The 17,337-nt window shown below is 40.2% G+C and overlaps 1 protein-coding gene across 1 annotated transcript in view; it reads left to right on the top strand.

The window, feature by feature from the left end:
* The window catches only part of STK4 (serine/threonine kinase 4), a 74,398-nt gene that overhangs the window by 24,917 nt on the left and 32,144 nt on the right, over window positions 1–17,337 (top strand). Inside the window, exon 10 of the mRNA XM_048819668.2 lies at window positions 7,773–7,930. Within this exon, the coding sequence (XP_048675625.1) occupies window positions 7,773–7,930 (158 nt within the window). The remainder of the gene's footprint in view (window positions 1–7,772; window positions 7,931–17,337) is intronic.

Below are 17,337 nucleotides of genomic sequence, written 5' to 3' on the forward strand. Positions count from 1 at the left end.
AAGTACTTTGATCAAAGAGAGTGCCACTTCTAAATTGGAATTCCTCTTACTAGCCATTACTTATGCTATTGAGGATTTTTCTCCCAGAAGAACAGCAACAAATGTGGTGTATGAATATTAGCTTCTGTCTTAAGCATTGGTAAGTTTTATGGCCACAAACGTTAAAAAAGGAGTTGCTGACATGTCTGTATTCTCATTCAGCTGTATACCAATCAAAATCCTTAGATTGTTGTGTGCGAGACCCTGGATATAAAAGATTGCAACACATCCAAGTAAAGTTGCTGCTGGGTAAGATTATAAGATATGGGCTAGGAATGAGTTATCCAATCAGAACTTGTCACTGTTTCCCCTTTTTCAGCTTTTCTCTCCAGTGACCTTCATGTATTTAGTCCAATGACTAAAGCAAACAAGCTGAGAGAGAAGAATTCCCTGTCAGAAAATCCTGTGGTGATGTATGGGGAGGAAAGCAGCCTCTGTCCCTTCATTTGCTTGTGGGCTAGTATAATATTGTCATAGTTCTTAATAAAACATACTAAAGAAAGATGTCAAAAAGGGTGGTCCTCAGTTTAACTAGCTTTCTTGCATCACCGAATATGCACAGAGCCTTTTATCATTTTATAGAAAGATTCCTCTATCACCTGTACCATAGACTTTTCTGTGTCATTACGAACAAATATTCTTTCTTGAATGAATATAAGATACTTTATAGTTTACAAAATAAATTAGTTTGGATGCTTTGAATTAAATTGTAATGGTTCTCTGTTGCTTTGCAGTGGTATCAGGACCCACTAGACATGGTTTAGATTTCATTTGGGACTGAGAATTTTTCTCATAGTCATGGGAAGACTTATCAGTGTAAATTTAAGGAGTTGTGAAATGCTGCATGCCTTGCACTTCATGTGGGTGAATTGCAGTTCATGTTACTAAAGGGTACGAAATTAATTAATGGTGGAATACTTTTTGCTGTAGTTGAATTCATTTGCCTCTTTCTGCTATGCTGAATGAAATGATGCAGTTCTGTTAATCTTTCTTAGTTTCTGTACAAATTATCCCAAGTGGCTTTTAAACTTCCATTGTAGTTCTCTTGAGGAAAAGCTTGATGCAAACAGAACTACAATTTCCATTTAAAATTTGCATATTAGGCATTTATTGTATGTAATCATTGGGCGCTATTATTGTTAAATGCTTAGCTTAGACCTTTGAGTTAAACTATAAAAGACAGCAATGGCTTTTCTGATTTTTAAAGTTAAAACTAACAAGATACATCCTCACAAAGTTTGATCAGGAGCTTTTCTATACAGGGACTCTGTATTCCTGGATGTGGCGCACCATGATCCTTATTTTGGGTCTCTTCATGCTACCACAAAACAAATAACTTACTATTTCCAAAGTCCTTGGTGTACATGCTCCTGCCACCCTATAGCCCATTATCACAAATCACGCACTCTCTGGAACTTAATTGTAGTCCTCTAGTAACTTGTCTAGATGCTGCAGCTTACTACGATCATGAGCAAACTAAAGTCTGTCTAACAAAGTCAGTCAAGTTCTTTCCTAGTACTCTAGTATGTAATTCCAGAAAGTATGCCCAACTACTCAGATTTTGTCAAACTTTTTCTCATTCTCAGTGGATAGGCATATCAAATAGTTCGATACAACAAGTCTAAGCCATGATGAAAGACAGAGTACAAGAAAAATACTTTGTATTTACAATCTTATATCCAAGAATTTCAAAGCACTTACCTGTGTGTAGTTGGTGGGAAAACTCCAAGATAATCCTGTGTTGATAGGTTCCTCATATAGAAGTTTGTAGTCTAATTAGCCATTGGTGACATCATTTGTCACCAAAAAATACAGTCTGACTTAATAAAAACAATTCATGTCCTGACAGTTTATGCACTAGTGCAATGTTTGTGCATTTGGGCTTTCAGCACTTCATGGTAATGTTTAAAAAGAAATAGCTTATTTTTATCCTCAACATTTTTAATTAAAAACCTTTCTATTAAGTTTAGAGGAAAGAATCAAATTTTTGTTTTGATAATCTTTAGTCTTCCTATCAGGAAAATATACACATGCTCAATATCTAACTTCTCTAATATAATATTACGAACCCCATAAGCGAACATTTTATGGTTTTAGATAGAATTATAGTTCTGTACATGAACATGTCCATTAGCAAACTGGCAGGGCTGCAGGTTAAACATTTAATTTTAAAATCTTAATGTAATTGCAGTGCAGTTTCCCCAGCTCTGATTTGGAATGAAGAAAATCTACATGCTTCAGGCATAGGTCTCTTTAAAACAGAACAGGGATTTAAAGAACACACAAGAGGTTATAGAGTACAGGTTTCAGAGTAGCAGCCATATTAGTCTGTATTCGCAAAAAGAAAAGGAGTACTTGTGGCACCTTAGAGACTAACCAATTTATTTGAGCATAAGCTTTCGTGAGCTACAGCTCTTGAAGGAATAGGTATACTTCTATCATAGCCAGTAACAGCTCCGGAACGTGCTTTCGGTGATGAGGCGGGAATCACTATAAAGAGGGAAAAATAGTAAAATAAGGATTTTTTTCCTATTGCATTGGTTTCTATTTCCCATTTATTTTAGTAGGAGAGAAACATTCTTGTTACGTTCATAGTTTTACTACTCAGCAAGCTTACTTGAATAATAGGGTGGAATTTTCAAAAGCATTCTTCCTTGGCCTATTTCTTCTCCTATTGAAGTCTTTTGGTTTTGGAAAATCCCGTCCAAATGCCATTAGAGTTTATTGGGCAACACTAATGAAGATTCAAAGCAGTGGCTATTTACCAGACACAAGGCTATGTTTAACAGTAATTTTGAAATTTAATGTTAATATGGAGTACTTCGTATAGCACTGATTTAAAATTCTCACCTTTGGGTGTGTGTGTGGGGGACTTGCCATACATGATTTGTGATCTTCCCTTCACCTGAGCAGCCATGGCAGTGACATTTCACTGCTGTTCTTTTTTAACATCTGTCCCAAAATAGATTTTAAACATTAATATTTCTCAATTTTCAAAGAAATTATACCAACAGCACAGTTGAGTGTTCTCTTTGTTCATAGTTCGTTTTTGGGTAGGGATTCTGATCTTTATTCTTCGTTTGGCAAACTTTACAATAACGTGGTATGAGCACTGAAGGTGCTAAATAAATATCCTAAACATGTAATAGACTGGAAAGGCTCCAACAGAGCTGTTGTGTTCCATTTTGTAATTAATATGGCTCCTAAAATGATGACTACATATTTAAATGATGAAACATTAACAGCTCCAGAGGAGCTATATTGATTCATCTCCATAAGAGGCTTTTTTTTAAGGTCCTAAGTATGTGCTTACATAAAGAAGTTATTCCAGTCTGACATGCATAATGCCCACAGTATAACCAGTAGCGATTCTCTATCTCTCTCTCTGCACTTTCACTTCTGTTAAACATTAATATTTTGATATCACCCTGTAATACTAGGAAATGTCCCATCTAGTCTGGTGTCTTCCTCCAGCAGTGGCCAATATCTGATACCCTTCTTTACAGAACCAGACTTAGTTTTTAGTTTCTTCTTTGGTTTCTATGAAAACCTTAAACAGAATTAAACAGGTGAACTTTGTATTGAATTAATAGCAGATGACCTTTCTGCAAAGCTGGCATCGATATAAGTCAGGATTACAAAAATAAATCTACCATGCCAGAATGACATTGACTTGGTGTATTGTCTTTCCTTCTCAAGGAGCGTTTCTGTCAATCTCTCTAAATAAGCAACCTGACTCTGAAATTATAGTAGCAATTAAAATTTATAAAAATCCCCAGAGCTGTGCTAGATTTGTCATTTTACAGTCTTTTTCCATTCATCAGTTCCTCGTCAATTAGTAAACCTGCATCTTAATCAGTTTAATAAATTATTCCAGTAAATCAATATTTGAGGTTAAAAATATGTCCCGTACAAATGTACTTAATTGGTAGCTATTAAAGATTGAAGGTTATTGTATCTCTCAAAGGACAAAGCTGACTTCATGGTTAGCGGTGGATGAGAAGTACAGTACATGCTTTCTTTTAACTATTGTAGAGTTATCAAAATCTAACCCAGAAGCTGCTTGTTGTCATTTGCCTTTTATTTGTATCCTTATGTTGTTCTTCTGTGTGGAAACAGAAATTTAGTTGACTAAACATCAGAAATGTGTAATTTGGTTTCACTGAAGTTACCAAAGGACCCTTCCATGACTGAAGTAACTGGTGATGTGATTGACTGCACCTACCCCTGGATGTTACTGTGAGCAACAGTTAGTTGGTTCAGAATAAAATTTTACTGTTCTGGGAAGAGGGGGAGATTTTTTTTAAATTTGATTAAAGGTTACTTTCTGAATTAATTCCTGCAGTACAGCAACTACATCTAAGCAAAATGATCTTTCTGTAAGAATATAAGCTCATGAAAATCAAGTAGTACTCTGTGAAGGAGTATTTAAAAATGACTTTTTCAAACCACTAATTTGACTGTTCATTCTAATATAGATTTTTAAAGAAGAACTCCAGACCATTATAGAGTGAGTGTGTGTGTTTACACAGATGAGTTCATGCTGCTGCCTCCTCGTTCTTGACACTTTGCTTATTCGGGGTTGGCGACTCTTGTATCCTTCTTCTCTGCTGTCATGCAGATTGGTCTCTCTGGAGTCCACTGATATCCGGTCTGTGTACAGAGTCTTTGGTCTCCCCATTAGCCATCTTTCGTCAAGAGCCATCCCACTGATATAACTCTTGGGTCTCCGCTGGATATGCCCGTACCAGTGTAGCCCAGCCTCCTTCAACTTGTCCTCAATTGGAGCTACTCACATTAGGCCCCTTAAACCTCATTTCGATTGTACTGTCCAACATGAGTTCATGCCTATTCTACAAAATTCCACCACATAAAACGTTGCTTTGTATTCATTGACTTTAACATTTATAATGTGCATCTTGCTTCTAACAGTATCTTGCAGTTGCATAGAATGAGTATGCATACAGTATCTTCACTCTCTAAATAAATGTTTTGTCACCGCAGTGGGTAATTAGAGTTCTATACTACTTCAGTAATTATCCCCAATAGCACAATATTTCTCTACTTTGCAAACACGTTTCCAGACTCTGACCTTTGATGCAGTCTGTCTGAAGGTGGCTTTGTTGATCTGATTCTGTACAATGAGGCTTTTTAAAAAAGGAAACTATTGCCCGTAGTAGAATAAAATAATTTGTCTTAACGTCTGTTATGATGCAGATGTGTAAGCATTTATTTTCATCTTTCAGCTGTTTGCTGGCTCAGGAAAGACTACAAGATATTTGCAGCTTAAAGAGTTGTAATGATATTTTCATATTATTTGTACAGCCACCCCTTTGTCTCTTTCAGTATCTGAAGCCAAGGATCATGCTAAAATATCTTATTGCTTTATGGAAGTTCACTTTACTCTATATTTAACACTTCTGTAAACACACAAGATGTCCTTAAAATATCAAGTTGGTACAAGAATTCAAACCATTATATCTATTAATAATCAAATAAAATCTGGAAATGAAGTTCTACAATATAATATGTCAGTTTTACTTTAAAGAATTACTTCTGTGACTAAACATGTATGGATTTCCAGATACCAAAAATAAAGCACCAGTTAATAGCATACAGTCTCTTGGAAAATTTAGATCTTTGACAGGCTTATGTCTGCATATCTCCAAAATGTGAAACTCTTTGCCAAAGATTGTCTTATGGACATCTGGCAAATCACTTAAGAGACTATTTTATGTATTTTAAGCCCCATTTTTATTAGTTTTGGCAATTATACTTAATTCACTTGTGTGGCACTTGATGGTGTAATCTTAACTACCCAGTCTAGACCTGGCTTATGTTTGGCTAATTTTGGTGCCATTTATACTAGCACTTGACCTGGGGTAACTGTTGTGGGAAGCTGAATTTATGAGTTGCCTGGCTTTTATGGACATGTGAGATTTGACTTCTGTAATGCTTAATGTATTTAGACATGATAGATTTCTTGCATTGTGTAGCAAACTGTGTTTTTTATTACAATGAAATAACATTCCCTTTTGAAAACAAGGTCTTCAAAATAGGTTAGTTGACTTGCTCTTCCAGAACTAACTCATATGTAATGTGCACAAAAACCATATGCAGCAATTTATCATAAATGAAAGCAATTTTGCGTTTAGCTATGAATAATCTTTGTAAATACAGTTTCAGTTTTCATGATCCTAAGGTGTAGCTTGCTGCAATAGTATATCTTCTGTACAAGCATATTTTTATTCTTATGCTGAGACTCTGTACAAAGTATTATCTGCTTTAAATCTTGTTTGTCAGCTGGACATAAATTTGAGTACATATTAAACAACATCTGAAACTGCACCAGTTGCACTAGCAGGTAAGTCTTAAGTTTGACAGTCCTATCCTTTTATACTGTCAAGAAGCCACACTGAAACTTTCAATATTTTGTTACTTCTAACAGTTCTTATATTGTCTAATTCCTCCTCCTCCCCCCCCCCCCCGGTGCTTTGAGGCTACAGTCTGTTCACTTTTTGTCTCTTTTCCCCTGACCAATAACCCCATATGGCATACTAATGATCCTTCAACTGAGGAAGGCTGGGCTTCTCCTAGATCCCATCTCATCTATACCTCAAATCTCGTCTGTTTCAAACGGCGTCAGTGTCCTAACTGAATGTATGGCTTTTACACTTCCACTTTTGACATAAGATGAGCAGGGGTGACAGTGTGCTAGAGGGGATCGGTTGGGTGAATTCATGCTTAAATGTCCACGGCTCCAGGGGTGCTGTAACAATATTTATAGTGGGGGTGCTGCTGATGGAAACCATGTATTTGGTGTTAAAACTTCAAGCCAAGGGGTGCGGCTGCACCTCCAGCACCTCTAGTTCCAGCACCACTGCACAGATCACATTAAACCACAATCCAAATGTAAATGTGGCTGAAGGAAGGCAGGGCATGTTACCATCCTTATTTCTAATCCAATCTAACTTGTGTGACCCAGTAGGAGAACCTGTATTTGACTAAGGGAAATATCCTAGCAAAAGAATCTGCTAGAATAAGTGTTGATTTTAAAATCTATTTCTCCCCGACCCCATGCATACCTTAAAAAATTAATAGTCCCTTCCCACGCCTTCAGGAAAGGATAGGGTATGTAACCGTTATACAAAGGAACTTACAGGGGCTTTCTTGGAGTGTGGTGGCAGCTGGCCTTCTGTACTGTTCCAGTCAAATGGAAAATGTAGCATGTTCTCACTTGTAAAACAAATTTTGGTTCTGATCTCATTCATTGTTGAACTTTAATTTATATCCTTTTTTTCATATTTTATAATGCATACAACCTAGTTTGTAATAAATAAGCTGGCATCCAGCTGGCTGAAGTCTGTATGCAGCTTGTAGTGCATATCTTAGCAGTCACTTAGCAGTTTGTTCTGATGGACTCAGCACAGGTCTAACAATCAGAACCTCTGGACTTCTAATCCTGGCTCTGATGCAACTGGCTCTGTGGTCTCTTAACCTCTTACAGATGGAGAAACAGAGGCAAATGGGGATAATACTTCTCTCACAGTAATGGCGTGAAGATTAGCTATTTGTCTAGTGCTTTCCACATAGATAGTACTTTGTCAGCTTTGCCAAATATTATTAGTGAACTAATTGCTTGAGACAGATTCTGTTTGGTGAAATATAAAATGCTCTAGTTTCTGATTTTTACAGAAATGACCATTGTTTTACCATTTTTTAAATATTTCCAGGGAGCGATGAAACAATGCAGCCAGCCAAACCATCATTCCTGGAATATTTTGAACAAAAAGAAAAGGAGAATCAGCTCAATAGCTTTGGGAAGAATGCATCTGGCCAGACAAAAAATTCCTCTGATTGGAAAGTACCACAGGATGGAGACTACGAATGTGTAAGTATATACTTTGAAATGTAATACGGCCATCTTAAAGGTTTTCTGTTAATCTTACTGTAACAAGTTTCTTATTTGGAGAAGGTACAGTAGAACCTCAAAGGTACAAACACCAGAGTTACAGACATACCGGTCAACCGGCCACCCTGTGGAACAGGAAGTAACCCTGCAGCAGTGGGGGGAGACAAAGACCCACACCCACATCCACCCCCACACACACCCTTCATTGCCTCAGGCCTTTAGCTCAGGGGTTTGGGCGGGGGTTGGGGCTGCAGCTGCAGGGTGAGGGGGGTCAGGGCTCCAGGCAGGGAGTGGTGGTCAGGGCTTCTGATCCTTGGAAGTACTGGGGCTTGGGGCTTCAGCCCTGTGGCTCCTTTCCTGGTTTCAGACCTGCAGGGGGCATAGCGGCTTGGGGCTTAACTATGAGGGGAGCGCCGGTTTCAGCCCCATCGTGCACCCTTCTTCTCTCTCTCTCTCCCCCCCCCCCCCCCCCCCGGCTGAAACCAGGAGCAGAGCTGCAGGGCTGAAGCCCTGAGTCCTGGCACTCCCCCAAGATCTAAATCCCTGAGTTTTAGTGCTCCCGAAGGGCAGAAGCTCTCACCCACCTGGAGCTCTGATTACCCTGCACACCACCCTGCGGCAGCAGCCCCAACCCCCCCCCCCCCCCCCCCAGCATCCCACCCCCTCCAAGCAGCTGAAGTCCGTAACATCTTGTTCAGAATTAAGGACATTTCAAAGTTACGGACAATCTCCATTCCTCAGGTGTCCGTAACTCTGAGGTTCTAGTGTAATAGAAAGTCAAGGAAAATTTAAATGCTAACTCATTACAGCCTCTGGGTATATTTTTCATGTAAGAACATCTAAGATACTAACAAACTTTTTGTAATTTTATTCTTTTTTGTTTGAAATGCGTAATGGCTAAAATATAAACAAAATTCCACATGGCTATTGAAAAATATTAATCCTTAATGTGTCATGTGTGAATCAGTGTTGCCAAATCTCATGATGATTGGTATGTGTTATCTTAAAGCTTTACCTCTAGGAGTCACGTTATTTGCAAATCTCAGCCTTCATATTTTTTAAAACAAAACCTGTTTCTAGCCTTCATAGATAGTAATGGAGAAAAGCTGGAAAATGCAAACCTCAATGTCTCAAAACCAGAATGCAAAACAGGACCTTAAATTTATTTTATTTAAAATCTCATGATGACTCTTAAGCCAATCTCACTTTTTGGGGGATCAGACTTAAGATTTTTGAATGATTTCTGGAGTTAGCAGTACTGCAAGATGGATAATCCACCTTACTGTGGTGTTTTTCAGCTGTCTCTTTCAGTGATATTTCAGTGCAAGTTCTTTCTGTGTTAGCTGCTTTTGTTTTATTGTACTCTGTTTTAACTTACCTTGAATCTTGGGTAATATGAAGGAATCAGATTGAAATAATTAATGTTGAAATTTACTCCAGCATCATAAAGCCATGCAGGAAGCAACATCTACCTCCTGGTCATGACACAGTGCTTCAGAGGAGGCCTTGCAGCCAAGGCTGGTATAGTATCTGCAGTTCTTCTGTGCCTCTTGCACTGATTCATAGGGCCGCTGGAGCCAGGGTAGCACAGATCGTGCAGTCTCTCCACTTTAGCCTAAATAGGACCGGCATGGAGACTCCACTAGAGGACCCACCGCACATTTCTCCTGTAGCCCTTTGTAACACGCAAGCCCTGTTTTGCCCCTGCGCACCACTGTTAATGTTCAGAATCGCTTCAGAAACACATTTTACAAAAATAGTATATAAGCAGCAGGCTAATTTACCAGCCTATGCACCAAAGAGCACTCCAGCCACAGGATTCCAGTCCCTTTTCTTCAAGGACTTCAGAATAACAGAAAATATATCAAACATGTCCTTTTCCACTTGACCCAGGGTTATCTTCAGGAGCCTATCTACTCTCTACAGGATTATACTCTGTAGGCCATCTGCCTGGGAATCAGGGCGAGCCTCTCTGTTTCCTTTTCCTTCCTAGCCTGTTCCTTGCAGATTATGCACTGCAGGCCATCTGCCTGAGAGTTTTATATAAACTGGCCTCTTCCCCTGACCTGGGGACTACTGCAGGAGCCTTCCTACCCCTGCAGCTCTCCAGCTAACCTGAGTTACTTATTACCTGTTGGTTTTTATGAGGACCAGGTGATCTTCAAGCTGTCACCTGAATCCTGGCCTCACAGCCTCAGCTGGGCGGTGGCTCATTAGTCACAGGTAGGGTTAGGCCCAACTCCTTTTAAAAGGGTCAGCCACCCTCTGACATAATATAATTCTCTCCCTCTTTTACTTTAAGGGGTGCTGCATATTTTTCCTTCTCCATGTGTGCACGCTGTCATTGAATAGGTGTTCGTATTGGTCAACAATGTGAAGCTAGACACTTTAGCATAGTAAAGGATACACATTCCTCTTGAAAAGAGTTGTGGAGGAAAAATTGATTTCTTCTGTTTTAATTCTAATAGGTTGATACCAAAATCCATCTAAAAATTGTTCATATAAACATTCTGGGACTTTCTTGAAAACTGTGAAGACCCCAATTTATTACCATAGAATGGGGTGTCCTCTTATGGATCAGTGCACATCTAGTTCACTGGGAGTGTGCACACAGTGGGGGATGTGTGTAGTGTAGAAGGCACAAGGTAAAGAGGAAAGTTCTGTGACATAAGAATGACCATACTGGGTCAGACCAATGGTCCAGCTAGCCCAGTATCCTGTCTTCTGACAGTGGCCAATGCCAGGTGCTTCAGAGGGAATGAACAGAACAGGTAATCATCACCTGCTGTTGCCCATTCCTGGCTTCTTGCAAACAGAGGCTCAGAACATTGTAACAGAGAAGAAATATTTTTAGACCTGTGATGAGTAGCTGTTTTGACTCAGTTATATGCCCTTGGTTACTGCCTTCTGTTATTACTGAAGTATTGCTGTTTACATAGATTACCAGTTTGGTGATAACACAAAAAGGAAGCATTTTGAAAGCAATAAATCAAACATTATTTAAAAGTGCTTGGGTCCCCCTCATACATTAATTTGTAAAAATCTCACTTCTAAGCAGCGTACACTTCCTTAGTTCAGTTTTCCCTCCATGCATGAATATGCCACAGTCTTGCATTTTAATTCTATAATTGAGCTGACTCTCCAGTTAGTTTTTCTTTTATGTAGGATAAGTACTTGAAAGCAACAAACATTAATGTTTAATATACACAAGGGTGTTTCCTGCAGCCCTTAAATGAGGGTTACTAACAGTAACATGTTATGTAATCCATTCAAAGACCTAAAGCTGAATACCTCTCCTGTTTAGTTAAAAAAATTGAATAGAGTAACCTAATGTTGGGCTTTAGGCAAAACTCATCTGTTAAACTGCTTAGTAATTGAATGCCCCAATATCATAAACTGCTTGAAGTGAGAGTACTTTCACTAGTTAATATCAAGCACATTCAACCTAGACTGAACCCAGCACTGGACTAATTCTGCTTTGTCAGAGGGGGTGGACAGGAGCATGCTTTTTATCTTAACCTCTATGGTTCCAAGCAGACACCAGATCAGTCAGCTTGGAGATAAATATTGGTTTCTCTGAGCCTCAGGAAATGTGATTTGAAATACTGTTTGGTTTGTTAGTACAGTCTGGTTAACATTTCTCTCCCCTTAAGTCCAATGTGGTTTCTCCCTCCTAGCTTCTATAAACTGGAGACTCCTGGTTTACAAGCAAGCAACATTTAATTACAAAAGATATTTTTACCCTTTCCCTTGTGGAAAAACATTTGACCTTTTCCTGGTTAGAACTGTTTCTCTGAAGCAGGCAAATGTGAAGTTATTTATACACCACAGCAATGTCCTCTTGGATTAGGGTTCCATTATTTTCATCCAGACTTCCTGTTACTTGTTAAGTGCTGATAATGTGCAAAGCACTGAATATTTGTTCCTTGGGTAGGTATTTATAGACTGTAATCAAGTCACCCTATAACCTTCTTTTTGTTAAACTAAATAGATCGAGTTCCTATAAGGCATGCTTTCTGATCCTTTAATCATTCTTGTGTCTCTTCTCTGAACCCTCTCCAGTTTATCAACTTCCTTTTTGAATTGTTGGCACAGAACTGGACACAGTATTCCAGCAGTGCTTGCACCCGTGCCAAGTATGAGTTAAAGTAAACTCTCTACTCTTAATCGAGATTCCCCTGTTCGTGCGTCCTCGGGTTGCATTAGCTCTTTTAGCCACAGTATCTCACACTGGGAGCTCATGTTCAGCTGATAATCCTCCATGACCACCAAATCTTTTTCAGAGTCTCTGCTTCCCAGGATGGAGTACCCCATTCTGTAAGAATTTCCTGTATGCTTTGTTCCTAGCCATATTAAAATGCATATCGCTTGCTTGCTCCTAGTTTATCAGGTGATCCAGATCCAGCTGAATCAATGACCTGTCCTCTTCGTTATTTACCACTCCTGTAGTTTTTGTGTCAAACTTTCACTGATGATTTTAAGTTTTGTTTCAGGTCATTGATAAAAATGTTAAATAGCGTAGGACTAAGAACCAATCCCTGCAGGACCCCACTGGAAACAAACCCACTTGATAACAATTCCCTGTTCATAGTTACATTTTTGAGACTGATTTAGTTAGCCAGTTTTTAATCTCTTTAACGTGTACCATATTAATTTGATATCTTTTTAATTTTTAATCAAAAGTCACAGGGTACCAAGTCAAATGCCTTACAGAAGTCTAAGTATATTACATGAACATTATTACCTTTATCATCCAAACTTGTAATCATAAAAAAAAAAAATCAGGTTAGTTTGACAGGATCTGTTTGTTGATTCGCATTTATTACATTATCCTCCTTTAGTTCTTTATTAATTGAGTCCTGTATTAGCTGCTTCATTGTCTTGTCCAGTATTCGTGTCAGCCTGACAGGCCAATAATTACCCAGGTCATCCTGTTGTCCCTTTTTTTAAAAATTGGGACAACATTAGCTTTCTTCCAGTCTTCCGGAACTTCCCCAGTGCTCCAAGACTTACTGAAAATCTACATTAACAGTCCAAGAACTCCTCAGCCAGCTCTTTTAAAACTCTTGGATGCAAGTTATCTGGACCTGCTGACTTAAAAAAATCTAACTTTTTAAATCACAGAAAACTTGTCTTTTTATGTTAACACAATAATAAATTCCTGCTCCATGCTTTCTTGGCATCATTATGATACTGAAAGCTGTGCCAGATTCTAGGGGAAAATGGTGAGAATAAGATGAGAATAACTTCCCCCCACTTTTTTTAGTTAATCTGCATCCTTTTGCTGTAATGTGATTTTTTTTCTGTCTAATTCTAAATGGCTCTATATAGCAATGCTGAGCTTTTGCTTAAGATAATATATTACTACTTTTGTCTCACTAATCAAAAGGTTGGCTACAAATTCTAGGTTATTTCTTGGAAGTGAGTCAAATTTAACCAATACTTAGTGTTGGACACCATTGCAAGAGCATTTGGATATCATCTTATGTTTCCCTACGGGCACCTGTAGCTATATCACTTCTACTGCAAAAAGTTAGGATTGAAGCAGAATCTTCGATTGTATCTCTCCAAATGTATTTATTAGCACTAGGGTCAACCCCTGATGCCTTAGTCTCAAATGAGCATTTTGGGTTTCTTTGTTTGTTTGAAGCCACCTGCACAATATCTGTGCTTTTGAAGGCCTGTCAGGGGTGCTTCTCTTAAGAGTTATGTTAATAGCCCAGCTGTATTTAGCCATTTATGCTACTTCTAGCTTCCAGAACTGTTAGTGAATACCTGGTAGAAATCCAGTTGATGAAAATGGGTATGCTTTTTTGTTCAAGGGATCCCAGGAAAGCTTTACTCATTGCCTGTTAGCTCTCATTAAAATCCTCTAAATTCTCTTAAACTATCAGGAATTCCTGTACTGGCAAGTTTTAGCTCTGTGGCTGAGCAAGGAGATAGCCGTTCAGAAACAAAATTCATGGCTCTTCCCTTCAAATAACCCACCTTCTTTGGGAACAATCTGATTTGGTTCATGCCTAGGTATTGGTGAATAAGCTCTTTCCCATCCCTGCAATTACTGAAAGCCAGTGTCTGCCTGTCATCTTCCATGACCCAGCCCTTGAGCCTAATGATGAATGTCTTCCTTGATGATCTCCAAGTTTTCCTGTAAACTGTGTGTATGTGTGTGTTTCATTCCTTTCATAAACCAAGTCCGTTATAAAACTGCTGTAAATCACTGGAGCATAAATGCATGGTGCGAGGCAGCAGAGATGACTTTTGATGATTCCCCTTTGGCCTTCTGTGGAGACGATTGTGCAAGGACTGTGAGAAGCTGCTACTGTACACAGCATTTGCTTACATTAGGGATGTAAAAGGTTAACGGGTAAGCATTAGGCTTACCGGTTAACCAAAGTTAACTGTTAACCCTGGTGGCCTCAGCTCCAACCAGGCCGGAGCAGCCCTAGCCCCAGCTGCGCCAACAAGGCCCTGGCTACTCCGCATCGGCCAGCCAGACCCCGGCCATGCTGTGCCTAGCTGGGCAGCAGGACTCTAACCTCAGCCGCACCACACTAAGGGCATAGCTACACTTGCAGATGTAGAGTGCTTTGAGTTAAACCAGCCTTCATAGAGCGCAGTAGGGAAAGCGCTGCAATCTGTCCACACTGACAACTACAAGCACGCTGGCGTGGCCACATTAGCAGCTCTTGCAATGGCCACAGAGAGCAGTGCATTGTGGTAGCTATCCCAGGATGCAAGTGGCTGCAACATGCTTTTCAAATGGCGGGGGCGGGGGTGGAGTGTGACAGGGAGTGTGTTTTGTGTGTATGTGGGGGGAGAGAGAGTGGGTTTTTGCAGGGGCTGAGAGCATGTCAGCATGCTGTCTTGTAAGTTCAGACAGCAGCAGACCCCCCTCCCGATCCCCGCCTCTCTCTCTCACACACAGCATTCCACAGTAATGGTTGCTTTGTCTCGGAGCAAATAAGCATGCCGGCTGTCAGAAATGGAGCTTTCAAAGGGGATATCCACATTCCTACAGCGAGTTCAAAACAATGGGACGAGTGGCCACTTGACTTCAGGGGATTATGGGACGTTTCCGGAGGCTGATCAGAGCGCAGTAACGCAACGTCTCATTCACACTGACGCCCAGGCGTTTCAGCCAAGGCTCAGCAAGCGTTAATCTTCTCACCGAGGTGGAGTACCAGGAGCGCTCTAGCCGTGGAATCAGAGCGCTCTACGTGCCTTGCCAGCGTGGATGGGTAGTGAGCTAGGGCGCCCGGGGCCGCTTTAATGCGCTCTAACTCGCAAGTGTAGCCGAACCCTAAGTCAAGCAGCCAGCTGCGCCCCAACCCTGGCTGCGCCAGCCAGACCCTAGCCCTGGCCACGCCGGCTGGACCCCAGCGACCTCAGTTAACAGTTAACCTGTTAAATGAAATAATTTTAATCGTTTAACTGGTTAACTTTTTAAACTGATATTTACATCCCTAGCTCAAACAACAAGGAGTCCTTGTGGCCCCTTATGGACTAACAAATTTATTTGGGCATAAGGTTTTGTGGGCTAGAACCCACTTCATCGGATGCATGGAATGGAAATACAGGAGCAGGTATAAATACATGAAAGGATGGGGGGTTGCTTTACCAAGTGTGAGGTCAGTCTAACGAGATAAATCAATTAACAGCAGGATACCAAGGGAGGAAAAATAACTTGTGAAGTGGTAAGAGAGTGGCCCATTACAGACAGTTGACAAGAAGGTGTGAGTAACAGTAGGGAGAAATTAGTATTGGGGAAGTTAAGTTTAGGTTTTGTAATGACCCAACCACTCCCAGTCTCTATTCAGGCCTAATTTGATGGTATCCAGTTTGTAAATTAATTCCAGTTCTGCAGCTTCACGCTGGAGTCTGGTTTTGAAGTTTTTTTGTTGAAGAAATGCCACTTTTAAGTCTGTAATTGAGTGACCAGAGATTGAAGTGTTCTCCGACTAGTTTTTGAATGTTATGATTCCTGATGTCAGATTTGTGTCCATTTATTCTTTTGCGTAGAGACTGTCCAGGATGGCCAATGTACATGGCAGAGGGGCATTGCTGGCACATGATGGCATATATCACATTGGTAGATGTGCAGGTGAATGAGCCCTTGATGGTGTGGCTGATGTGGTTAGGTCCTGTAATAGTGTCCCTTGGATAGATATGTGGACTGAGTTGGCACTTGGGTTTGTAGCAAGGTTTGGTTCCTGGGTTGGTGTTTTTGTTGTGTGGTGGGCAGTTGCTGGTGAGTATTTGCTTCAGGTTGGGGGGCTGTCTGTAAGCGAGGACTGGCCTGTCTCCCAAGGTCTGTGAGAGTGAGGGATTGTCCTTCAGGATAGGTTGTAGATCCTTGATGATGCACTGGAGAGGTTTTAGTGGGGGCTGTAGGTGACGGCTAGTGGCATTCTGTTACTTTCTTTGTTGGGCCTGTCTTGTAGTAGGTGACTTCTCGGTACCCTTCTGGCTCTGTCAGTCTGTTTCCTCACTTCACCAGGTGGGTATTGCAGTTTTAAGAACACTTGATAGAGATTCTGTAGGTGTTTGTCTCTGTCTGAAGGATCAGCGCAGGTACAGTTGTATCTTAGAGCTTGGCTGTAGACAATGGATCGTGTGATGTGGTTTGGATGAAAGCGGGAGGCATGTAGGTAAGTATAGCGGTCAGTAGGTTTCCCGTATAGGGTGGTGGTTATGTCACCATTGCCTATTAGCACTGTAGTGTCGAGGAAGTGGACCTCTTGTGTGGACTGGTCCACGCTGAGGTTGATGGTAGGGTGGAAATCGTTGAAATCTTGGTAGAATTCCTTGAGGGCTTCTCTAGCGCATCAAGGATCTACAACCTATCCTGAAGGACGATCCCTCACTGTCTCACAGATTTTCATTTGTTCAGATAATGCACAAAGTGATGAAGGGAAATCTGTCAAACAATTGAAGGAAAAATTACTTGTAAAATGTATTTGCTTTAACTAATTTAACAAATGTACCCCCATCTGTTGTGTCTCTTAAAAACTCCCTGCAATGCATTGGGAATGCAGTTGGTATCAGAACTGTAATTAACAGATGTATCCTGAAAGCAATTAATGGTGCCATCTCAGTTTTCTCAATTAAATTACTTTAAAGGGTGCATATTTAGACAAGACTATTTCCACAGGGCAATATTAACTATCTTCAGTTAGTTTTAGAAGCAGTCATCTCCATTTATGTGTACATGATAGAAGTTGTTGTAATTGTGTACATGTCTGTAAGCTAGTTCTGGTCCGGAGCTTTTAATTGATATTGTCCAGGTCAGTTCCCTTCTGCAATATAATGTAACCCAAAGTGAGCCCTTTCTCTTACTTGAATAGGAATGTAACACTTTTTTTCTGAGCTCTTATACTGAGAAC

The sequence above is a fragment of the Caretta caretta genome, chromosome 13, assembly GCF_965140235.1.
Source record: "Caretta caretta isolate rCarCar2 chromosome 13, rCarCar1.hap1, whole genome shotgun sequence".
NCBI classification, from domain to species: domain Eukaryota; kingdom Metazoa; phylum Chordata; order Testudines; family Cheloniidae; genus Caretta; species Caretta caretta.